At 38.2% G+C, this 26,141-nt stretch overlaps 1 protein-coding gene across 3 annotated transcripts in view; it reads left to right on the top strand.

Moving 5' to 3' along the window:
* LOC136876445 (uncharacterized) overlaps positions 1–15,619 on the top strand; it is a 222,995-nt gene extending 207,376 nt beyond the window's left edge. For all 3 annotated transcript variants that reach the window (XM_067150421.2, XM_067150423.2, XM_067150422.2), the window contains one exon: positions 14,094–15,619. In XM_067150421.2, coding sequence (XP_067006522.2) covers positions 14,094–14,327 — 234 coding nt within the window. In that variant the 3' untranslated portion in view covers positions 14,328–15,619. The remainder of the gene's footprint in view (positions 1–14,093) is intronic.
* The last annotated feature ends 10,522 nt before the right edge of the window (positions 15,620–26,141 follow it).

Genomic DNA, 26,141 nt, shown 5'->3' with positions numbered 1-26,141 from the left:
GGCTTACAGGTAGTTTGGGAACACTTGTCAATTAAAAACCTGGCAAAAATTGAGAGTGTAAAGAGTCTATTTTTAAAGCATGTATTGAGAGTGGGGAAATTTGCACTGACAAGGCTGGTTTATGAACTAGCTAAAGAATCCTATGTAAAAAATCTGAGGTTACAACTATCACTGCCATCCACAAGAAGCTATACTGAGCATATAGAAGGAAGAATAGCCAAGAGGAGAGAAATCGATTTAGATTTCTACACCACAGACGCCATTCTCGACTGGAACTGGGCCAGAGAAAGACAAGAGCAAAGACATAACACGACTTGCCATTCCTGGCTTTCACCATAAGATTTGTGTGAACAAAACCTATAAAGATCCTAACGAAAGTTGTGTGTGTATTCTGTGCTGTAAAAAGTGTGATAGATATCATATAACCATATGCCAAGTGAGAACAAAATCGTTGAGTGGCTATTGTAAAACCTAGTTTATAATCTAATGCCCATTCAGGCGAACCTTTCTTCTTAATTAAAAAAACTAAATACAGAAATCGATAAATGAAAGCACTGATCAATATACAGTAGCATGTTCCTTTGAATTTGGATGTCATCAACGGGAAATAAAGCAACTATTTTAATCAGTGTTCTAAAAACATCCAAAAATGTGTTTGGTGCAGGCAGCAGTTAATACGTAAACATCAGCTGATGTGTTTAACAGTGAATGCATTAACAAGTAGAAAAGTTGAACACTTTAGTACTGTACTTTGTGATAACATGATCTATGGTGTTCTATATCAAGAGTGGGCTAAATGTAAATGCTAGGTTTTCAGTTCATTACTCTTAATTCTTTACTTGACTTCGAAAGGAAAATAAACACCTTGCTTTTGTGAAAACCATTGCGAGTATTGAAGTACCGAGCGAGTTGGCTGTTTGATTAAGGATGCACATCTGCTAGCTTGCATTCGGGAGATAGTGGGTTCAAGCCTCACTCTCGGCAGCCCTGAAGGTGGTTTTCCCCGGCTGCTTCCTTCCCACTCCTAGCCCTTTCGTATTCAATAGTCGCCACAAGACCTACCTGTGTTGGTGCGACATAAAGCCAATAGAACCTTCTTGAAGTGCTATGACTGTAATCAAACAAATTTCATCACTCTGACGTAGTCAAAATGAACTGATCAGTGATTTTGATCTGTTTTGCTTGTTAAGAAGTAGTTCTTGCAAACCCTGACACTCCTTAGGCTGGATTTCAACTTGAACTGCTTATGCTTTCTGCTGAACCAGATTGATACTAGTCAGAATCGGTTAGTATGTCTGCTCATAGATGGTTTTGTGTTATGTAACAGACTGGTTCCTTTTTATTTACACTTAACTGTGCTTTGCATGTGTGAAGCCTTGTGACTGCTAACAGAAGTGAGATAAGGTGGTTCAGTCTGGATTTTCTGACAGTGAGAGAAAATTAAATATTCTATAGAATAAAGCAGCTAATAATCATATGTCTGGTTACTTCTACGTATATTACATATTTTTGTATTAGAAAGCTCCTTTCTGTCCCAAGTTAATAGTAGGCCTATTCAACAAAATTATATTTTTCCCTTTGTTCTCTCGTGTGATTTTCGTCCCTAGTTGATGCTGTAACCCACTTCACGTTCTGTGATGGGCATTTTGGGTGACTAGGATTTCTGTATGTACTTCTAATTCTATGCTTTGATTCTTTTTGAATGATAAAACTCGATAATCATTTGGTAACAGATATTCTTTTGATTTTCCTGTAAAATTAAGAAAGTATGAGGATCTGTTATAAGAACTGTATTATAAAAACACTGTAAATAATAAGGTTGGTAGTGGAGAAAGACATTACACTTCTTCCCTTTTCTAAATAGATTGGAGTGGTTCAGAAAGTTAATACAAGTAATGGTAAAAACCAGGCAAGTGACAGCTCAAATCAGAATAGAGATAAGAACATTAATAGGATGAATGCAATGACAGGCCTGTATGGGAAGAGGAGACAAGGAAAATAGGAGAACACAAAGGACAAGGACAGTTTCCTAAACTTGAAATAGTTGGGCTCTCTTCTCACCAATTCCACTTCTTCTGTATCCAATCCTTCCCCACCCCTGATGATCTCATTTCTGCTTCCCATCTTCAGTCGTGAACTGGGAATTGTGAAATAAAAATAGAGCCAGATAACCAAAGGTAAAAATAGAAGAGTAACAATAAAGATGAATACAGGTGGTTTAAAAAAAACCTAGGACCACTGCATAAAGACAGTGGAAGGAAAGGAACTCAACAGGTCAACAGGTCTCCTTATTTTACACTTCTCCCACTAAGAGTGAAAGATCTGTCAAGATGGTCCCTTAATGAGTGTTGATGCACATTGGTGCTGAGAAGAAATGTATATAGAAGAATTGAGACTGATGATGACAGGATCCATCTATTTTAAGATAAGTAAATTTGTCCTCATCCCGAGGTGGTGCAGCTGTTTTGAGGCACAACCCCAGTGGAGGTGAGCTGCATGTACCATTTCAACCACATACCAGCCCTCCTGCTATTCTCAAATTTCTAGCAGTGCTGGGAATTGAATCGGGGTTAACGAGGATGGCAACTAATAAAACTAACAGTTACATTACGGAGGCGGACTATTTTAAGATGACACTGTGTAAGAAGATGTGGAGATTGTCTGTGTTTTCACGCATGTCCTTGTCTCCTCTTTCTGTTGCTCCCTCTTTCAATTTGGCCTGTTTTTGTGTTTTTCCTGGTACATGTATGAAACACGGCATAATAATCTGCTGAACGAATTAGCTGTCCCTCAGCTGATCAAAACAGATGCAATTCTCAGTCTTCTGTTTATCAGAACAATCCCTTATATGCTGATAGAACCAGACATGTTAGTCTGAGAGAGGGGAGTTTGTGGTCTGATAGAGTATTCGGCCATGGTTTGATTCATCCGTAAATAATAAAAATGATGCTTGAGTTTTTTTAGGTACAATGTCTGTTGTCTGCCAGTTTTTTCAGCTCTAAAATAAAAATCTGAATTAAAAAGATTTGCAGGAAAGTTATGTTGGGGTGTATTTGAGAGAGATTGTTTTTCTTAGGTCCAGTTATGTTGGGTTGTCTAGATCAGAAAGTGCAGAGAATTGGTTCACTTTAATTCCACCTGGAAATGGAACTAAAAATTTAGTTTATTTGGAAATATTAAAATAAATGCTTGCATGAAATGTTAAGACCTTTAATTTTATGTAACAATAATAGAACTCTTAATCTTTAATAGTTTTTGTTATGGGAAGACCGTGGTTTACAGAGGTGTAAGAAGGTGCGGGCATGAATGGGTGGATAGAGAAAAGATCAAATTTTAATTTAAAATTCTAAAATTCAAAATTTTATTTCTTTCCTAGGTTTTCTTTTCTTTTCAGATTTTAAACTTTGTTAAACAATAACACATAATAGTTGGAAATACATAAGGGGAGCTCTACAGCTCTAGAAACAATAATTATTTGAAATCAGGTACAGAAAGAGTTGAGATAGATAGTTCAAACATTACACCATTCCCAAGAGCTCAATTGCTCCAATTAATTACAAGAAAGGAGACAGGGCTCCCAAAATTTACAACATTAGAAAGAGTGTCTTTGATCCACACAATTACTCTCTAGGAGACTACTCTCCAATATTTACAAGATTCCAGCCTTTCAAAGGCACAGTTCAACTTTTACCTTAGGTTAGCAACAACCAGTTTCCACTGTCTTATTTGCTCGACAGTCTAAGTTACATTTGAATATTTAAACACCAGGAGAAGCAATAAGTGCCTATTCTACATGGCCTTAGTGAAAAAGAAAAGGTTCAAGTTATTGGCCAAAAATCAAAGAACACTTGCACTCCTTTGAAATTCACTTGAGAATACTTAAAATGCTATGTGGGCTGATGGCCCAAAGTTACAGAGGCTAAGACTATATTACGGAGGTGACTAGATGGAGAGAGAGTTTTAAATTACAAGAAGAGATAAATTTTAAGAATTACAAAATCCTAGTCACCTCTAGACCAGTTTGAAGGGGAATACAAGAGGGTTTACGCTCTTTATTCCCTAAGTTACCCTAAGGTCATTAGACTTGTTTGAAAAATTACATTTAAGATTATATTACGAAAGAATTTGAAACCTTCCCCTCAAACTAGCTTTCTGAGACTATTACATGATTACAAGATGTCTGCCATTATCTTGAGCTGGTGGACCTTCCAGGGATGGACGATGCAAGCCCTCCCCTGCCTCCTCTACAAACACACTCTACTTCTAGACTGGAGCGATCGAAAGACAACATGGCCCAAAAGGTCCCAGCTTTTATAGCGGAGAGGAAGGTTCCAGAATTCTCTGGCCAAAGCCCTGGACACACCCAAAAATATCATTGGATAATCAAATAAATAACAAATTCCTGACTGGTCAAACATTGGAAGCCGGCAGGAAGAGATAGAAGTGCAGATAACCTTAGAATACCAAAAACAATCTACAAACAGTTCAGTTTTACCAACTAATGACTACAAAATTTCTCTTGAAAATTAATAGTCCATTCTCTCTCCAGAAGGAGCACATAAGTTGACAGTAGAGCAGTGTTGGCTCATGCTGAATTATGTTGGTGGTTCTGCTCTGTGATGCCCAGTCATTGCAATAAGTGTAATAGACACATCTAAGTTCTTATCGCATGCGGGAAGTGCCAACTGAGCTTCCGTGCATCCCTCCTCCAACTCCGCGGAAACGCTTTGCTCCATGTCTTATCAGTGTGAAGTTCCCGAAAAAGTACGGAAAAAATACAGGTAGACGTACATCTCAATTTGTAAGACCCTAATTTTGAGGGACATCGGCTATATAAATAACTGACTTGTGCCAAAAACAACAATTAAAAAGTTACAAAAAATAAAGCCTTTCTTCCGCTTATCAAAAAATTTTGATTTAGTATCGACGCTCATATTTACAGAGATTCCAAGACCTGCATACATCTTTGCGAGTCGACTTTCTTAATGGAGGGGGAACATCATCTGAGGGTACTAACGTTCCTGTTTTCATTTTCATGACTACCCAACTCGGTAGAATTCACTACCATTACGAAGAAACATTTTCATGATTACTTGTAGGCCTAAGAACTCACTCATTTGCTTCGTATGAGAGAGAATGTTTTCGGTCATTGAATAGAAATATCCTTAAGTCCTGGCCATTTACACAAAAGATAGAGAAATATATATACCCCCAATCATAAAGTACTTTGTTTGAAGACTTAACATGAACAGTCATCATCTTTTATCACACATTTCTCCTGTATCTGTGCTATTTGGGCTTTCTTTCTACTGAACTGAAGCAACACAACTATAGTGTAGTATCTGAGAATGTTGACATGTAAGAATTTTCGATTCGATTCCCGGCTCTGCCACAAAATTTGGTACGAGGGCTGGAACGGGGTCCACTCAGCCTCGGGAGGTCAAATGAGTAGAGGCGGGTTCGATTCACACCTCAGCCATCCTCGAAGTGGTTTTCCGTAGTTTCCCACTTCTCTTCCAGGTAAATGCCGGGATGGTACCTGACCTAAGGCCACGGCCGCTTCCTTCCCTTTTCCTTGTCTATCCCTTCCAATCTTCCCATCCTCTCACCAAGGCCCCTGTTCAGCATAGCAGGTGAGGCCACCTGGGCGAGGTACCGGTCATTCTCCCCAGTAGTATCCCCCGACCCAGAGTCTGAAGCTCCAGGACACTGCCCTTGAGGCGGTAGAGGTGGGATCCCTCGCTGAGTCCAAGGGGAAAACCAACCCTGGAGGGTAAACAGATTAAGAGTTTTGAAAGTTCTCTATTCACACTGATGTGTACAGTAGAGGGAGGTTTTTGCGAAATAGCTGAGATTTCAACATGCTCACTCGCTGCAGCGATTCTCACAGATGGTGGCGCTGGTCCTACCTCTAGTGGATTAAACTCTATGGTCTGAGTGACACACATGCAAATAGGCCAACCGTTCTGCAAGGCGTGCAGTTCATACATAACCTTATGGGCAACTCTTAGCCACCTATTGGAAGAAAGCTGTAGTTAAGCATGCTCTCCTGATGTTCTGTTGTTCGAGATCTAAACAGGGTTGCCAGATCACCAGTATCTGTGTGAGTATCGATCTCTGGCTCGATATCAACACTCAGTATGAAGGTTGGAATCGCTAATCGCTGTATATTATATCTTTCATTCTAGTGGTTCTGCAGTTCTGCAGATCGTATTATGGAGCCATGCCTGCAGTAGAGACATCTGACGATTAACGTTCAAACTTTTTCTACTAGAAGTTGCACAGTTCGTATCACAGATGGCCTTTTGAAAGGCGCTTAGTTTGAATGTACAGAGGTGGTGTACCTTCGGTACAGTTTTTTGTTTGAATTTGTATTTACAAGAAGATGTATATTTTTAAAAAACTGCCTACTTGTGTTAATATTGACACCCGAGCAAAGCCCGAATGGGCTACTACTCCATCAATAAATGACTTGATTTGGCACTTGGTTGTTCCTTTCCATTACTTATTCAATCATACTGGTTGATTTAGATTTGAACTAAAGTAGATTTGAGTTCAAATAATATAAGACCGGTTATATCCAAATTGGTGATGAATTTGTGTGTTTCTTTAATTGTAATGAGAAGACAAAATTTTATTTTATGTGTATGCATGTGGGTGGTGGCAGGGGAAGGGGAATTATTTTCAAAGTTAAAACTTCAAGTGACTGCCAGGATGGTACCTAACACACAGACTCTACCGATTTCTTTCCAATTAGACTCAATTAATTACAAGATTCTTAGAATACCTGGTTCTGTTCGCTATCAAATCCTAAGCGTCTTGCATAATGCAACTTAATTTTTATGAACCTTGTTGGATTACAGAAAAATTAGTAGTAGATGTCTTGTGAAATATGTCCTTATTCTACCTCCAGTCATTAATTATAGTTAATGGAAATTCAAATTAAATATAGCTTTATAACTGCAGTAAAATTACATGTTTGTGTTAGAGAACGAGATTGAAATATAACAGTTTGTATGTGCATGGATGATCCAGCTTGTCCTTGAGCATGTTACTTATTTGCATAGAATGATATGTCTTTAACAATTGATAATTGAACTAAGGTAGTAGCTCAGTAAAATGTATCTTATTTGTAACTCAGCACTACTGGGTAAGAAAATGAATGTGTAGCTTTGGATAGAGAGCCAGCAGACTGCAACTACAATAGTCTCTTGTCTTTTTATCATTCCAAACATTTATCAGTTACATATTATTGTAAAATATGAAATTAATACTGGTTGAATGGATAGTTTCCCATGAGCAGAATGGAGGTTAGATGGCAATAAAAGTCAGCAATTTAACAAACTACAACTTCAGTACCAGAGTCACTGGCTAATAATATTATATTTTAAAAATCATTTAAGATGATGTTTACTCAACCATGTAATGCAAGGACTTCTAAATTTTAACTTCAACTTCCTGGTCATTCGTACTGAGCCATAGGAAATTATAGATTGCTGAGAAAGACACCAAAGAGATTTCCTATGGAAATTTTATAGAGTTTCTTCTGTGAGCACTGTGTGGCACTGTCTTTGTTTCTTATTTCAAACACTCCCTGTTTTCCTGACATTTGTTCATTTATGAACTGCAATATGACTTGTAGATTGATCATCAGGATTTTTTTTTTTTTTTTTAATTTCCCGTCAGGATGACCCAATTCTCTATGCACATCTCGTGTAGCATCAGCAGCTGTTTAACTCAGACTGGTAATGCACTCACAGTTTCCATGAAACTCTAATTCCTGGTTTGTCTGCAGCTGAATTCTACCCACCACACACAGGAGCAATTAGTATTCTGCTCGCCCAGAGAACCTTAAACTTTTAATGATGTATGTTCACATAACTACAAAAGTATTAAATCCATACTGGTAAAATCAGTCATACTGTTTTTGAAAATGTCTGATTGTTGTATTTTTCTGGCATTTAATCCTACAGATGGACAGATATTTTAACATAAAATAATGTGTCTGTGCTTTTGTAAACAAGAATTCTTGGCTAAAATTAGTGTCAGGAAAATCCAACTAATTCAGCTCACTGAGGAATATCCAAATCTTATGAAAATATTCCAAAACCATTTCCAAACTATGACTGTTATCAGTATATTGCCATCCCCACCAACAACATTGACAATGGGCCATCTATTACTTAACATGCTCTATCTAATGCTCAACCTCTCCACAGTTTCAAGGTTTAGTCCCTTTGTTTGTATAATTCCTTTCCCTTTCTTCTCCAGTCAACACCATTGTCTTACTCTTTTCCGCATGGATTTTCATTCCATAATCTCTCTCAGCATCTTGACTTGCCCTGCTACTCCTCTCTGTTTGCTCCCCAAGCCACAATATCATCTGTGAACAGCATTACCTTCAGCTCCTTGTCCCCATATTTTACCTTTGTCTCCTTCACAATTTTGTCCATAACCATTATTATGAGAGCTTCAAATTCTTGGGAGGCAAACTGATGTAGGATGCAGGGCTGGACATGGAAATCAGTAAAAGGATTCAACAGGGGAATGCGTTCTACCAGAGTGTGAAAAGCTTGGTGTGGAGGAAGGAAGTAGAGGTAATGTATAAGATGTACTACTGCCTAAAACTGACATGTGGAGTGGAGACCTGGATAACAAGAAAGACAGCAGAATATAATCCAGGCCAGTGAAATGAAATTTTTATGATAGGGAAGACAAGAAATGACAGAGTAAGAAATGAGGACATTAGGAATGAAATAGGAGTGGGAAAACTTTATGACAGAATGGAGAGGGATAAACTTATAGTTTGGACATAAGAGGTTGGAAGAGGGAAGGATACCTAAGCAGTTGGTGTAGACTCAGATAGGAGGAGGTAAGACAAGAGGAATACCCAGACCAAAGTGGTGAAAATGTTCAAGAATAGACCTAGTATAATTAGAAGAAACCTGTATTGTAACACAGTTAAGGAGGAACAGTGGTGGTTGGAGGGAGATGGTGTCATAAACATCCCAACCCAGCAGGAGCTTGATGATGATGATGATGATGATGATGATTTACAAAAAAAGTTGTGTTAAACCTTTGTTAGTAAACTGGTTGATTGATCATTCAGTTTAAAAGGCATTAATATTAAGGTAATCAGCCCCTTATTGGAGTTGATAACTGCAAATGTTATAAATCCCACCACTATCAATGCTTTTCAAACTGAAAAGCTACTCTAATGTCCTCAAGAATTTGAGCCAATCTCATTCAAGATTCCCAGAGCAAAGAATAATACTTAACAAGATTCTGTCTTTGAACTCAGAAGCATCTGAACACCAGCAAGATATGAGATGAAAGTGGGAGTTATTGTCATCTCTTATTTCTTTCACACCTTGTGACTGCTAGGAAACAGGATTTTACGACAACTAGTGATGAGAAATCTTGGAAAGAAGACAGGGGGACAATGGATCCATGAAATTCGGCAAGATCTCATTGCAGTTGGACCCATGATAGCAGATGCAGAGAACAAAAATAAAATTAACACCCTTCTTAAGACTTGCAAATTTTCAGAAGAAATGACATTGATTTCAGATTAATTGAAAAAATTACTATTGGAACAAATGAAAAAGTACTGGACAGATCGCAAGAACCAAACAGTACAACCTTCAAAGTGGAAATGAACATGGAAAGACTCGAATGATCCAACGTGGGCAATAAAGTTGTTATTGTTAACAAGTGCATTACTCAGTTCTGCCTGTCTTATCGCTACAAGACCACTTGGATGCATCCTCGCTCAAAGCACTGGCACATCCTTGACTACATCATCACCAGGCAGTGTGATAAAAAAGATGTGCTTGTTACAAGGACTGCAAGAAACTTCGATGACTGTTGGACAGATCATAAGCTCCTTTCTTGCCCGTTGAGAATCTCAATCTGTTGAAAACCAAAAAGATCCATCCACAACCTGCCCAGAAAGAAATTTGATACTTCTAAACTTGAAATTGAATCCATTGCTACAGATTACAGAAATGCCATCTCAAACAAACTGGCTAGTCATCCAGTCAGCAGTGATAGTACAAATCAGAAGATCATCACTGAGTCAGCTGAGGAAACAATTGGTTTTGTGAGGAAAAAAGACTGGTTTGATGAAAATAATGAAGAAATTTAATGCCAAACAGGAACCCCATCTATGCTATCTTTGAGATCTGTCTTCCAATTTGAAGAAATCACATTTCTTGGAACTTAAAGGAAAATGTCGGGCACAAATTAGGGAAATCAAGAATAACTGGTGGCAACAAAAAGCTGAACTGCAAAAACTATCTGCAAAACTTCTATGCTGACATAAAGGTGATAAATAGTCCAATTCGATCTTCATCGGGGTCACTGAAGACCATTGACAACTCAATCATTTTAACTGATAATGAAGAAAGTTTAGTGTTGGAAGGAACATTTCTCTGCGCTTCTAAATCATGTCTCCAATGTCACTGAGGACTTTCTTCGTAACCATGGATGGCAATTCCACCCACATACAGAGACTTCACCAAAGCACTCAATCAACTAATACCAAGAAATGCTCCTGGTCCTGATAACATCCCTCTGGAACTGATACAAAATGGAGGTATACCCTTGAAGACTAGACTTTTCACACTCATCTTCTTGATTTGGGAGACTCAAAGTACCTGAAGACTTGAATGCTACTACCATCATCACTATCTTCAAGAAACATGATCGTAGTGTATGTGGGAACTACCATGGTATATCGCTTTTGTCAATTACAGGTAAAATTCACGCAAGAATTCTATTAAACCGGCTCCAAGTTATCTCGGAGAGGATTTTGCCTGAGTCTCACTGTGGTTTCCAACCCTCCAGAGGCACAACGATATGATCTTCTGTGCTAGACAACTCCAGGAAAAAAGCAGAGGACAACAGCAGCATCTGTATTTAGTTTTCTATGATCTGGAAAAAGCCTTTGATTCTGTACAAAGATCTGCTATGTGGAAAATATTGAGTCATTTTGGATGTCCTGCACGTTATGTGGAATTGGTTCAAGGTCTTCATGATGGCATGTCTGGACAGGTTCTTCATGGTAACTCGGTATCAGATTCATTCCCAATCACTCGTGGATTGAAACAAGGCTGTGTGCTTGCTCCCACACTCTTTGTACTGTACATGGCTGCCATGCTGCATGAATCATCTGCAAACAACTTAGGCATGGAGATTAAATTTCGTTTTGATGGAGGCCTTTTCAGTCTGCCAAGACTTTGCTCACAAAGACGTACTCTGGTTACCCTGGTGACAGAATTGCAGTATGCCGATGACACCGCATCTCCTGCTCTAACACCTGCAGAATTATAATAGTCAGTCAACTGCTTTACAGCTGCATGTGATTGCTTTGGTTTTGCCATTAATGTGAAAAAAAATGAAGGTACTTGCACAAACCTGCCCCAGGATTAACTCTTCCTGAGTTCGGTATCTCCATCTTAGGCACAACATTGGAACAGGTTGATCACTTTTCATATCTTGGAAGCATCTTATCTAAACGGTGTACCTGCGAACAAGACATTGATAAAAGAATTGGGGCTGCTCATGCAGCATTCGGACGGTTAATGCAAATAGTCTTCTTGAATAACGACCTAAAACTGCATACCAAACTCGTGAATATTAAGTGGGAGGACAACATGACCAACCAATCAATCAATCAATCAATCAATCAATCAATACTGATCTGCATTTAGGGCAGTCGCCCAGGTGGCAGATTCCCTATCTGTTGCTTTCCTAGCCTTTTCCTAAATGTTTTCAAAGAAATTGGAAATTTATTGAACATCTCCCTTGGTAAGTTATTCCAATCCCTAACTCCCCTTCCTATAAATGAATATTTGCCTCAGTTTGTCCTCTTGAATTCCAACTTTATCTTCATATTGTGATCTTATAAATGCCATTCAAACTTACTCGTCTACTAATGTCATTCCACGCCATCTCTCCGCTGACAGCTCGGAACATACCACTTATAATACCAGTATAATGGTCCGTTATTGGACATTAACATACCACTTAGTCGAACAGCTCTTCTTCTTTCTCTCAATTCTTCCCAACCCAAACATTGCAACATTTTTGTAACGCTGCTCTTTTGTCGGAAATCACCCAGAACAAATCGAGCTGCTTTTCTTTGGATTTTTTCCAGTTCTTGAATCAGGTAATCCTGGTGAGGGTCCCATACACTGGAACCATACTCTAGTTGGGGTCTTACCAGAGACTTACATGCACTCTCCTTTACATCCTTACTACAACCCCTAAACACCCTCATAACCATGTGCAGAGATCTGTACCCTTTATTTACAGACAACATGGCAGTTCTCGACAAAGCGCAGCTAAATAGCATTGAGACAGCAATCATCGCTCATCATCTAAGATGGTTACGCTATGTTCACCGCATGGGTGATACCAGGCTTCTCCGCCAAATTCTCTATCGTGAACTTTGCTCAGGCAGTAGACCTCATGGAGCCCCTCTTAAGCGTTTTAAAGACCAGCTGAAACGCATCATGAAGACAACCGGTATAAATATACAGACATGGGAAGAATGTACTGTGCACCACTCACTGTGGTGGAACACTACGTCCACCGCTGTCAGCTTGTTTGAAAGAGAATGCTGCAGACATCAAGAGGCCAAGCAACAAGCAAGAAAACTCCGTTAATTACAACCCCGTCCTGCTGCATCCATTCAATGTGATTTGTGTGGTCGTATGTTTTATGCCAGGATTGGTCTATTTAGTCATTGCAAACACATCCATAAACTGAGTTGAACTGGTCAATGCATGCAGGAAGAAGTTATATATACTCGGATCGAGTTACAGCAGACAACGATAGTTGGGATGTATCCTGGTTGGCATTGCCTGCTCACAGTAGCATAACAGCAAAATCAAAATGAAACATAAATTACCTAATAACAACAAAATACAATTACATGAAAACCAAAATATTGCAAGAAACTTCATGATTATAAGGGAACAGTGTGACAATGAAGGCCATTATTTCAGTGGGGGAGTGAGGGGTTCAATCTGATTAACAATGGAGCAAAGTGATCTGGCAATGGAAACTACGAACTCCTGTGAGTCTTTATAAAGAATGGAGCCAGCAAACAGTCTGTCAGTCTCGAGCGAACCAGTCTTCAATCAGTCACTGGCAATGGAACACAAGCAGTTACCAGACTGTCATGAGTTCATAATAAGGAGAGAGTCTGTCGGACAATTACGCAGAGTTCAACGACACTTGTTGGTTATGTAGCAAAATGTTCTGGAATGAGAGTGTGCTATGAGACAGTATTGGTGACTGGGAGATTGATGCACCGGACAGCCATGTGTATGATGTGTGTTAAAAAAGAAACTTGTAAATAACTCTAAAATAGTACTTCAATAAATTGAGTGGATAGTAACACATTCTACTTCTCTGTGTAGTAATTTTAGTTTTAAGGACACCAATAACCCATCACATTAATAAGGAAGAAGTACAATAAAACAAAAAACAAAATATTTAAATTAAAAATGACTTAAGGAGTAGTGTAACAGTAATCAAAAGCAGTTGCATAGAAGTTTGTACAAAATTTGCAGAAAAGGGGACACTAATCCATTGTAACATAATTCCCATCCTTCACTTATTTGATTCCTAGAGTAAACATTTGTTTATTGCCCTGTAGTTACAAGGTACTTTGCAATCCACTTTTCAGGTGAAACCTAGCCGTGTGCTTAATGGTATTGAAATTGGCTTTGAAAATGCTTATATTTGCTTTTGCAGTGCTTGTCACTGGCAAACTGTAAACTCAAGAAGCTGATGGTTCCACAATAAATTATCTTTTTCTCTAGGTATTTAATCTGAGTTTTATAGCATAACAGTCTAAAACTGCATAAGAACATTAATTGATTGTGGCCATAAAAATCTCATCTATTTTTTGTTTTTCATAAAACATCACTTTAATATAGCTGCATGCTTGGTTTGCCACTTATGGTTATTGAGGCTAACCTTCATGGGTTGCATGTGAAGTGATCAAGAGTTATGGGTAACTACTCGCTCAGTGCTCTGGTAATGTTGGGTGAATTCTTATGGTTTTTCTTGTTGAACAGGTATTTGATGACGTTGCGGTAGAGCTTACAATGGCTCTGCTGCAGTTCTTCAATGGCAGCCCTCCAGAAGAACACTTGTTCCGCTGCATGAAGGCCCTGGCTCGGTTTTGTCAGATCTCGCCACAGGACGTACCGCAGCTCATCCAGATGATCGGACCCGAACCTGCCAAATTCCGAGGCGTATCTCAAAGAGTCGACGAACTCATCACGCAGATCAGTTCAAAGATGCGTTAAGTCTTGAATATTAAAACATTTGCAGGACCTGGATTTATCAATACTGTATATCTAGTCTACTGCTGCATTTGACGTGATGCACATCCGGTGTGTTCCTTTACTTCAGCACTGCTTGACTTCTTATGACTGTCTATTATTGTTACAAAGAGTATTGCTGTTTAATGAAGAAAGGCACATTTCAATGATTTTTTGGTTGTTGAAGGTACTGACAGATCCTACTGCTTAGGACTGACTGCCAGTTCAGAATTCTGTCAGCCAGTATAAAGTAAACAGCAGAGTAGAAAACTGCTAAACCATATATTAGCAGATATCATGTAATATAATACAAATTTATGCTGTTAGGTTCACAATGTAGTTACTTGTATATTTTCTCATGAGAACTGCAAATTTTTCTATCAACAGTAGGTTGTAAATACTGTACTTCTGTCCAGTTTGTCTCTATACCCTTCTTACAAACTTGCTTTTCTTAAACAAAGCCCTGTAATATTAGAACCAAATGGGAGTTGTATATAGGAAAGCTTTCACCTAATGGCTGGACGTAGAGCACGTGTAAAATTGACCGCACTTAACCAGAACTTGCAATATGCCATTTTTATTTACTCCCAGCTTATGATTGTGCCAGCTGCAATAACTAGGCCTCCAGAACCTTAAACCAGCTCTTTATACACTGACGCTGTTCTAGTTTAGTTATCTAGTTACTGCTTTTGCTAACTCTTAATGTCAGTCTATTAGAAAGAATACACTGAAATAGACTGCAAATGACATTGTTCTTTTGCCGACTTCTTGTTTGGTGTAATTTTGACAATGTCAAGCTTGTATTGGTGTAAATATGTACATTTTCACCAGTTGGAAATTAATCTTATTAGAAAGATATTGCTAGTTACATGGAATCCCACTGTCATGCATTTTCTTCTTACTGGTGGGTTTCACTGGAGTGTACAGGTGCAGTATCATGCATTGGACTGTGCAAAGTTTTTTTGATCTAAGTACAATATTTATTGTATATACTGTATTGTGTGAAAGAAGTATTGGTATGAAAGGTTGAATGTTATATGGAACTAATCTTACAATACATACAAAATTTGTTTTAATTTTTTTAATCTCCTGTCTATTTATTTTAACTGCATTTGTATGCCTTTTGGTTGTTCTTGTACATTGTGTATATGTTTGCTAGTTTGACTTGTGTTTCGAAAATGATGTAATTGATGATTTTTTAATTTTTTATAAAGTGGTTTAGCAGAGAGTATGTATCTATAAAATGAAATATATTAATATATCAGTTCTTGTTGAAAGATTTGTCTTTCTTTTTCTTCCTCACCTACAGTATAACTACATATTCGATGTTGTAACTTTAAGCTTGCAGAAACTTTAATTGTATTTCAGTTCATTTATTTTATTTTTATTTTATGTACTTAAAAAAGGTAAAGTTCAGGCTTGTGGCCCTCTGGTACACTTAACCACATAAATGACAAGGTAATAAAAGGAATATTAGTATTCATTCAATTATGAAAACAAGTAATTATGGTAGAGAGAAAGATATACTGAAATCATGACCACAAGGATCTGGAATACTATATTAGTGTATTATACCTAATTATGGGCACCCTTTACAAAAGTACAGTAGAACTCCATTTATCCGAAATAAAGGGGGCGGAGCCACTTCGGTTGACGCGTTTTTCGGATGACACATGGTAAATATTTTCGGAAGTTAAATGTCAAAATAAAAATGCATAAACTATGTTAAGCAAAGATGCATACTGTATATTAACATTAGAATGTTTGAATGTCACTCATTGTATAAAATCAGTGATTTTCTTGGTGCAGTGCTGTTATGCAGGCAATGTCGCGCCACCGTTTAATCAACAATACATCAGCTGGTGTAGATTCATTGCTGTGTTCAACAAAGCACAAAGTAATCTGAAATAATGAAAGAATTTCTTTTGTTACTATTGAACTGAATACTGTATACAGTAATTTTATACAGTACTGTAATTAAAGCATGTGGTACCGTACTGTATTTTAATAAAAATTCGAAATCAATCTTGCCTCCAATGCATTAAATCCATCATCTGCTGTAACTTGATTCTCAGAACTGCTATTGTCAAGGTCAGAGTCATCTGCTTCAACCCTTGGCAGTAACACAGAATCCACTGTTTCTTGGTCTGTTGGATCAAGTTCAGCATCATCTGATTGTAACCACTCGTTTGCCTCACACTGATTAACATTCTCACATCCTGGAATTTTTTTCACCATCTCTTGCAGGTTGTTGTCATTTTCCTCATCTTCTGAAAAAATCCCTTCATACAGTTTGTTCCAGGAATTACAAAGAGTCACTGATATAATTTTTTCCAGGATTGGGCAGACCAGTAAATTCACATGTTTCATGTTCATGGACTTCAACGAATCTGTAAGATTTTTACCGGATAATTCACAATCACTCAGAATAAATCATAACAGAAACGGATGAAAATGGCATTTGAATGCTTCCAGAACATCCTGGTCCATGGGTTGAACTAAGCTTGTCACATTAGGGGGCAGAAACCGAACAAAAATATCACCACTTTCCAACTTGGGGCATTGTCAATCAACAAAATTGCTTTTCTGGGCAATCCATTAGACTTCAAAAAATATTCAACGCTGGTACAAACTTTTGAAAGAACCATTCTTCGAAATTGCGACGACATCCAGGCACTTTTTTGAGCTCTATAATAAATTGGTAAGGCAGTGGCAGCAATATTTTTAAGAGCTCTAGGGTTTTTCGATTTTCCTCTGCACATTAGTGGGGCAGCCTATGAGGGCCTGAAGCATTAGCACATGCTAAAACCGTAATCCTCTCCTTATTCTCTTTGTGACCTGGTGCAGATTTTTCTTTTATTGATGCTAAGAATGTTTTTGGCAACATTTAAAAATTTAACCTTGTTTCGTCAGCATTATATACCTGATCTTTTGTCAATCCTTCGCTGATCTCTTCAAATTCTGTTTTAAAAACACCAACAGCCAGTGGGTCGTGAAAAGCTTCTCACCATTTAGATGTAACGGACATATGCCATATCTATTTTTAAATCTATCTAGCCATCCTGAACTAGCCTTGAAGTCCTTTCAATTATCCCTTAACTTTGTAGCCAATAATTTAGCATTCTCTTGAGTTATAGGACTGGATAACGGTATTACTTTTTCACATTGTTGTGAAAACCAAAGAAATACCACTTTGTTTACCTTTTCATACCCACCCTCTTTCATAGTTTTGCTGTTTGGTATCTTAGAGGAATGCTCAATTAATTTAGATTTTGTTTTTACCCAATCCACCACTGTTGACATACCAACTCCATAATCCACTGCAACATTTTGCTATATCGCACCATTTTCCACCTCTCTCACTGCTTAGATTTTTTTTTTTTCAGTGCTTATAACAACGAGTTCTCATTTAGTTGACACAATTCAATAAGCACGCACTTTCCACTGTACTTTAAACACAACTGATTACTGTATACTGTACCTTGCTACTATATTTCAAAAGAACCCAGTCCATATGCCTGGGACAGCATTGGTAGGATAAGAATAAGATAAGATACAGTACCGTTATGACCAGGTAGTTCATGTTGCAGTGGGATAAGAAAAGTGTTGGGACTAGAGTATAGAACTGCAAGGCCAGTGGAACGACCTTGGGTGAAAGAAAAATATGAATGGAGAATGGTCACTGGACTACCCTGGTTTCCTAACAGAAGCTGCAGTATAGTTGACCACAGTCTACATAATCTTCAGACGTAAAGCCCCTAGCAAAAAAAAAAAACAAAACAAAAAAAACATAATCTTCATGACGACTAATATGATGATGATGATGATGATGATGATGATGATAATAATTGCTTGTTCAAGAAAAAATGTCATGGAAAGAACTAGAGGGTAAGAAACTGTTTTGTTTTATGCTACATGTGCATTCTGGTATAAGTCATAATATAAAAATAGGGTTTGCCTAGTAGCTCTCAGCACATACAGCAAGAGAATTACTAATATCAATGGCTAAGAACGAGAGGGTAAAAACAAAATATTAAAATATAATTTTGCCAGAGCATTTCCATTAAGCGGGGTTCTACTGTACATAAAACAACTAAAATATTATGTTACATTCTGAAGAACAAGAACATATTCAAAAATCTTAATTTTGCTTAAGATAGACATGAAAATGTACTGTCTACAGTGTGTCTCTGAGAATTAATATTGAGATTCTTTCAATTACATAGAATTTAACATTTAGTTGTTTATGGATGTTTCTGGTGTAATTGGGTAGAGTACCTCTTGCTCCAAATAGACAGTCTCCGACAACTAGTGATGGGCAGTCTGAGATGGAGTCTCGAGATTTCTCAAGACTTCTCGAAACTAGCACAAGCACCTGTTTCTCGTGAGAAGTGTCAAGAGATCTCGAGAGCATTGTTTCCACATTGTGCAGCGAGCAGCATACCGTAGGCCTACAGGTGGACGGAGTTGTATGTTGTTTGTGTCGAGTATGCGAGTAGCCAACTACGAGCCTTCTCCATTCTGTAAATAAGTGTCAACAAGCGAATAGGCCGTTCATTTCTACCGAGGTCTAGTATTGACACAGTATAACATAATTATAAAGGATACACATTCTGGCACTGTATGCAGTGGTAAGTACTCGAATCAGTAGGCTAAGTACAGAAACTGATGGCTACTGTGGTATGCATTGTAATTGCTCATAATTCATCAGTCCCCCACATTCAACATCTGTTTCACCAGTGCTTGCATTTACCGACATTATGGTGATGAAGGAAATAATTCTTTACAATATTAGAGTATTCACGTCATAATTAAGTGCTTTGGTATATGATGGTGGAATGTGTAATTGTGCCTAATTGTATGCAACAACTTTAAGACACAATGTCCGAAACACAATGTAAGTCGTGGATGTAGAATTATTTTGAAGATATGCCACATAGCACAGTCCACTATGTTGTTTGTTCAAAAGAAGTAAAATATGTCAGCAGAAATATTTTTGGGATGATCTGGCAATTAAGTCCGGTCTGCATCACAAGGAGCTACCCTGTCTACAACAGTTGCGAGGTATCCAGGTAGGTGTACATCCTAGCTACAGTTATTAACAAATTATACAGGGTTATTCAGCTAAGATGTCCACCTGAAATAACTCGTGAACCATTTAATCGATAAATCATCAATGATCTGCGTTGAGGGCTTTCGCTCAGGTGGCAGATTCCCTATCAGTTGTTTACCCAGCTTTTTATTAAACATTTTCAAATAAATTTATCAAACATTTCCCTTCATAGTTTATTCCAGTCCTTTGCTCTTCATCATATAAATGAATATTGGCCCCAATTTGTTCTCTTGAATTCCAAGTTTATCTTATGTGATATTTCCTACATTTAAAAGCTCAGCTCAAGTTTATTCGGCTACTTATGTCCTTCCCCGCCAACTCTCCACCAACAGCTCAAAACATACCACATAGTCGAGCATCTTGTCTCCTTACTCCCAAGTCTTCCCAACCTAAAGTTTCCAACATTTTCTTAACACTACTATTTTGTCAGAAATCATCCAGATTCCTTTGAATTTTTTCCAGTTCTTGTATCGAATAGTCCTGGTGAGGGTCCTATACACTGGAACCATATTTTAACTGCAGGCTTACCAGAAACTTATACGCCCTCTCTTTCACATCCTTACTACAACCCCTAAATACTCCCAAAACCATGTGAAGAGATCTGTAACCTTTCTTAACAAACTCATTAATATGATAACCCCAATGAAGATCATTTCTTATATCAACACTTAGGTACTAACAGTGTTCCCCATGAGGTACTCAAACTCTGTCAACATGATAATTAAAACCGAGAGGACTTTTCCTCTTGCTGAAACTTACAGCTTGACTTCTCATCCCATTTACATTCATACCATTGTCTGCTGTCCATCTCACAACATTTTTTAAGTCCCCCTACAGTCTCTCACAATCCTGCGACTCATTTATTACTCTGTACAGTATAACACCATCCTCAAATAGCCTTATTTTTGATTCCAGTTCTTTACTCATCATTTATATATAAAACTAGCTGATGTACCCATGCTTCGCTACGGAATTTTACATTGTATACAGAATTTTAGGTTAAGTAGTGTACACGTTGTTAGCAAGATTGTATTGAACTCCATAGGTCTTAACGTTACCCTAGAAATGTGATGGGGAAGTCACCAAAAGTCTTTTCTCATATGATGACCGGGTTAGGGAATTTTCATTGTAATGTTAGGCCCGCATTCCCACCATCAGTCACAATCAGGTTGGGGAGTTTTCATTATAATGGCAGATGCTCGCTCTCCACCAGCCCTTTTACATCCTCAGAAAGACTGTTTTATTGGTTTTCCTAACTGAAATGAACGTAGGTCATTACAATGACGTCAGTAGGAATGGCGCTATTAAAAGCAATGCTTTCATATGAAATACTCGATCAAATGAAAAACTACACATTTTCTCACTTTTAATGAACAGTACTATGCTGCCGTTCTAACAGTCCAAAGTTCCAGAGCTGGAATGACCAAGCCACAGACAGCCGCGATTCGTGAACACTCTTCGTCTTTTTTCGGCGGGGGGGATCGATTAGTGCAGAGTCCCAAGGCAAAAACGATGCCCTTTTACTAATATCCTTCCTAGGATCCTAGGAGTACCTGATGAGTCCAAAAATCTCAATTCACTACACTGGCGGCGGAAAATCTGACGTGGAGGCAAATTTTTCCTCCAAGCTAGAGGAGAAATCCCTCTTCACTGTTAATTTTGAATAAAATGAATGTAGAATTTAATAAAAGTGAAAAGGAAGAAGCTTTTCTTAAGAAATGGCTATTTTCAGGGTTGAATTTTGAGTTATTTAGTGAACTGTGGTACTATAATTTGGAGTAGGTCTAAATTGTAATTCTAGACCAGGTCATACTACTACTACTACTACTACTACTACTACTACTACTACTACTACTACTACTACTGCTCTGCCTTAAGTGTGCACACTGCTCATTCAAAACAGTGCGTCAGAGTAGGGATCGAATGTACCAGCAGTATCATAAAATGTATAAACCAGAGGAATGGCATGCTAAAAGAAGAAAGTTTTGTAACTCCCCAGCTATTTCCTGCCAATGTTCAGTCAGGCTGTTATACTCGGTATGCAGTAGTAATCCCATCTATCGGAGTTGACTGGCAGCATAAGAGGCAAAGAACATCACAACCAACAATGGTCAATGTAATGTTAGTATTGATCAATGTTATGCGCTTTCGATATTGTAGGCCTTCACAATTAGTTTCCTTCCGACTCTGAAATACCACTCCTATCATAGTCGGTTCGGTAAAACTGAATAAAACATAAATGATTGGAAATTGTATTCTCTATAACTTTTGTTATGTAGTACTTTTCGATAGGACAAATAACATAGGTATTCAAAAATTTAATTTTAGGCGCCTTCCCCTGAACTACAATTTCATCCAGGGTGAATAAAATTGTTTATAGCTTAGACTGTAGAGTCTTATTCCCCTACTCTATATACCAATTTTAATTAAATTCTGTTAACCCATTTTCTAGTGGCTCGGCGTTGATATGGACTTAGCAACAAAAATACAAATTCATTAATATCTGTGTTATCATAGCTGGTACGGTAAAAATGAATAAGACATAAATGGTCGAAAATTTAATTCTATATAACTTTAGTTACTGTGGACATGACTAATACAGAAATACCACTATTTCCAAATTCTGAGCAATGTACAGACAAAACTCTTATTTTATATGTATAGACATAAAGGTCCAATAATACTGCCCTGTGGGAACCCCCTCTTAATTATTACAGAATCAGATAACCTTTCACCTACTCTAATTCTATCAGTTCTGTTTTCTAGAAATGTAGTCACACATTCTACCACTCCTTTGTTTAGCCCAAAAGCCCTCATTTTCGTTGATCTACCTTGTCAAAAGCATTGGATAGATCAATAGCGATACAGTCTATTTGACCTGAATCTAAAATATCTACTATATCTTGCTGGAATCCTACAAGTTGAGCTTCCATGGAATAACCTTTCCTAAACTCAAACTGCCTTATATCAAACTAGTTAGTAATTTTGCAAACTTGTCTAATATAATCAGAAAGAATGCTTTCCCAGAACTTATAAACAACACATGTTACTTGCACACTGGGGCTACTATTGCAACTCCATTCCTTTGGTATCGCTCCTTCGTGCAAACAGTAATCAAATAAAGTATTTGAGATATGGCACTATATTCCCAGCCCATAGTCTTTAATATATCTCCAGAAATCTCATCAATCCCAGCTGCCCAAGATATTGATGTTCTGTTTTCACTTTCTTTAATGGTATTAAGGGGCTCAGAGTTGAACATGCAGTACTTTTCCAGGCTTTTGACATATGAGAATATTTCATGCAATAACTACTGATGATATTGTCTCTGCGGTGCCAAAACTGTGAATGTGACGGTACTCTTTCTATCCATTATTTCCCTTAAGATTTGTCACACCTCCCAGCCACATATTGATATGCAGTCCATCAGAACACTTTCATTGTGTTCATTTTCCTATGCATGTGTGTAAAGAAAAATGAGCCTTAAATACATAATACTCTAGGAGTGGATAAATATGTCATGCAAACATACATTCCTACAGTATGGTACAGTAGGGTTAAGTTTCACAGGAAACTTTCAGCAAGAAATCTCTGCATGTAATCTAAAATTTTGTGATATGTAAGAATTCCCTATTCAGTGGCTTGAATGAGGTCTTTAAGTGTGCAGTTAGCAGGGTAGAGCTGTCACTTCTACAAATGTGGGATAGTTTGTAGTTCCCCATAGTCACAGAATTCAGACTTCACTTTGTTGAGTGAGGGAAACCTCAGTGTTACGGTTATGGAACGAGGACAAGAAATGAAAGTTTAAAGAAATATATTTGGGGAGATTCAAGATTGAAGATTACATGCAGAGATTCCTTGCTGAATACTGCTCACTTTTTGATATACCAATGTCTGTAAATGGAACTTCTTTTGCCCATCAAGTTTCAGCCAAGAAAGAGCTTGGTAGTCAAGGGTTACACGAACATCGTAACTCAAATTAAAAGCAAATTGAAAAACCAGAGTTAAAAGTGAGTTGGTTACGTGGTTCGAGGCAAGCAACTGTTAGTTTTCAGTTGAGTTGGTGGGTTCAAAACCCACTGTCGGCAGTCTTGATGACTATTTTCCGTGGATTCCTATTTTCATGCCAGGCAAATGGTCGCTTCCTAGCCTATCCCACTATTGCCTTAAGACCTATCTTGGTTGGTGTGACATAAAACAAATAGTAAAAGAAAGAAAAGGACCATAGCTCAATTCTTGTTGCAGTTTCATCATTTGTTCACAAGTGGCATCAATGTGGACAATATCACACTAGCCCAGTAGTCAAGAGTTTTAAGCGTGCCCAACCCTTGTCCTTTTTCTCTACGGGGTTGAATATGAAGTGAGATGATTTTTGAAGGGATGCCCTTCCTGACATCAAACTCATCAGAGTAACTAATGAGATGATTTGAAATGAATGACATGATTTTTTTTTTGCTAGTGGCTTTACGTCGCACCGACACAGATAGGTCTTACAGTAATGATGGGATAGGAAAGGCTTAGGAGTTGGAAGGAAGCGGCCATGGCCTTAATTAAGGTACAGCCCCAGCATTTGTCTGGTGTGAAAATGGGAAACTACGGAAAACCATCTTCAGGGCTGCCAACAGGGGGATTCAAACCCACTATCTCCCGGATGCAAGCTCACAGTTGCGTGATGTATGATAGTAGGAAGGGAGAGGAAGAGACCCGGTGTGGGTTCACAGCTTACTTGTATGGAATAGCTCCATGGTGTCTACTCATGGCTTAACGTTTCCATCCAACGAACAAATCAAGAGTGTCATATGCCCTCACTCCATATGAACTCTGTGGAGAGGTTTGGAATTGAATCCAGGCTTTTGGCACACAATCTAGTGATTAGAAATATTGTACACTACCACTTCACCTACCCCGTCGGTCAATACACTAATGGTGAAATTCAACTCGAACTGGTTAGCTACGGTGCCAGACCATATAGACTTGACACCTTAATGATCATGGCTGCACAGAAAAGGAGACATGATGTTGCTGAGAACTGCAAGCCAATAGGTGGAAGTCAGTCTGATTAGGCCGGTGATCAGTCTTATGGAATTGTTAAGTTGGGTTTTGACTAATTTCCATGAGGACTGTTCAACCAAGCTGAGGCACAATATTTAGCTGTACAGAAAACCATATCAACTGCAGAGTACTTCAGGTTGTTGCAGAAGCACCATAAGTTCCAGCAAGATATAGCAGATATCTTGGATTCAGGAGGTCAAATGGATTGTATTGCGATTGACCTATCTAAATAGGATAGATCATGGGAAACTACTGGAAAAAAATGAGGGCTATTACATTAGACAAAAGAGTGATTGAATGGGTGGCTATATTTCTAGAAAATAGAACTCAGAGAATTAGAATGGGTGAAGATTTATCTGATCCTGTAATCATTAAAAGGGGAACTCCTCAAGGCAGCATTATTGGATCTTTTGTTTTCTAATGTATATAAATGATATGAGTAAAGAACTGGAATGAGAGATGAGGATTTTTGCAGATGATGTTATTCTTTCTAGAGTGATAAATAAGTTACAAAATTGTGAGTAACTGCAAAAAGACCTCAACATTGTTGTGAGATGGACAGCAGACAATGGTATGATGATAAACAGGGTTAAAAGGCAGGTTGCGAGTTTCACTAATAGGAAAAGTCCTGTATTGAATGGGTGAATGTTCCTTTTGGGGATCACTGTAAGTACCTAGGTGTTAATATAAGGGAAGATCTTCATTGGGGTAATCACATAAATGGGATTGTAAATAAAGGGTACAGATCTCTGAACAGATCTCTGAACATGATTTTGAGGGAATTTAGGGGTTGTAGTAAGAAGAGGGTATATAAGGGCATATAAGTCTCTGTAAGACTCAAACTAGGGTATGGTTCCAGTTTATGGGACCCTCACCAGGATTATTTAATTCAAGAACTGGAAAAAATCCAAAGAAAAGCAGCTCAATTTGTTCTGGGTGATTTCTGACAAAAGTGATGTAATGAAAATCTTAATTCCACCAATAGATATGCCATCTTCTCACTCATCTAAGGTGCTTTGCATGCTGTATTCACTATAAACAATTGACAATAATAATGGTGACAACATGCCCTTTGGTGGACCCCTTTCCAATGCAGGACAGGATGTTGTTCGTCTTCACTCCTGGGTGGCATGAGCCATACAGACAGGTGGATAATATGAGGCAATATTCCCATCTGGCTTAGGATTTCACAGATTTTACCCATGGGAGATTATCAAAAGCTTTTTCATGTTCGACAAAACTGCTGTATGGGTGTATAGTATTCTCTTGCCTCCTGTACAAACTGTTGAATGACCCAGGTACTTGCGGTGCCAACTGTCAGGAGAGGAAGTATACTACATAGAACAGAGGTGCTCATGTTGGGCATTTCGTCCTGTGGGCACATAACCTTGTAAGTGGGCAGGCAAGCAATGAACATATTGTTATTCAGCCACAGTGATGTGTGAAATGTCACAGGCCATGATGGTCAATGCCAGGCAAAGGTCTGATAGACTCTATCGTTGCAGTGAGACCCAAGTTTCAAATGGTGACAAAAACTAATGCAAAAGAAAGGGCCTTGCCAAATCTCAAAGCAGAAAGCCTGTGGGAATAATAGTATTTTCTTTTGTGCTAGCACTGGATCACGCAAAATGCCT

This window comes from Anabrus simplex, chromosome 6 (genome assembly GCF_040414725.1).
Source record: "Anabrus simplex isolate iqAnaSimp1 chromosome 6, ASM4041472v1, whole genome shotgun sequence".
In the NCBI taxonomy this organism is placed as follows: Eukaryota; Metazoa; Arthropoda; class Insecta; order Orthoptera; family Tettigoniidae; genus Anabrus; species Anabrus simplex.
The sequence above is the reverse complement of the archived record's forward strand: the minus strand, read 5'-3'. Positions and strand labels throughout refer to the sequence as shown.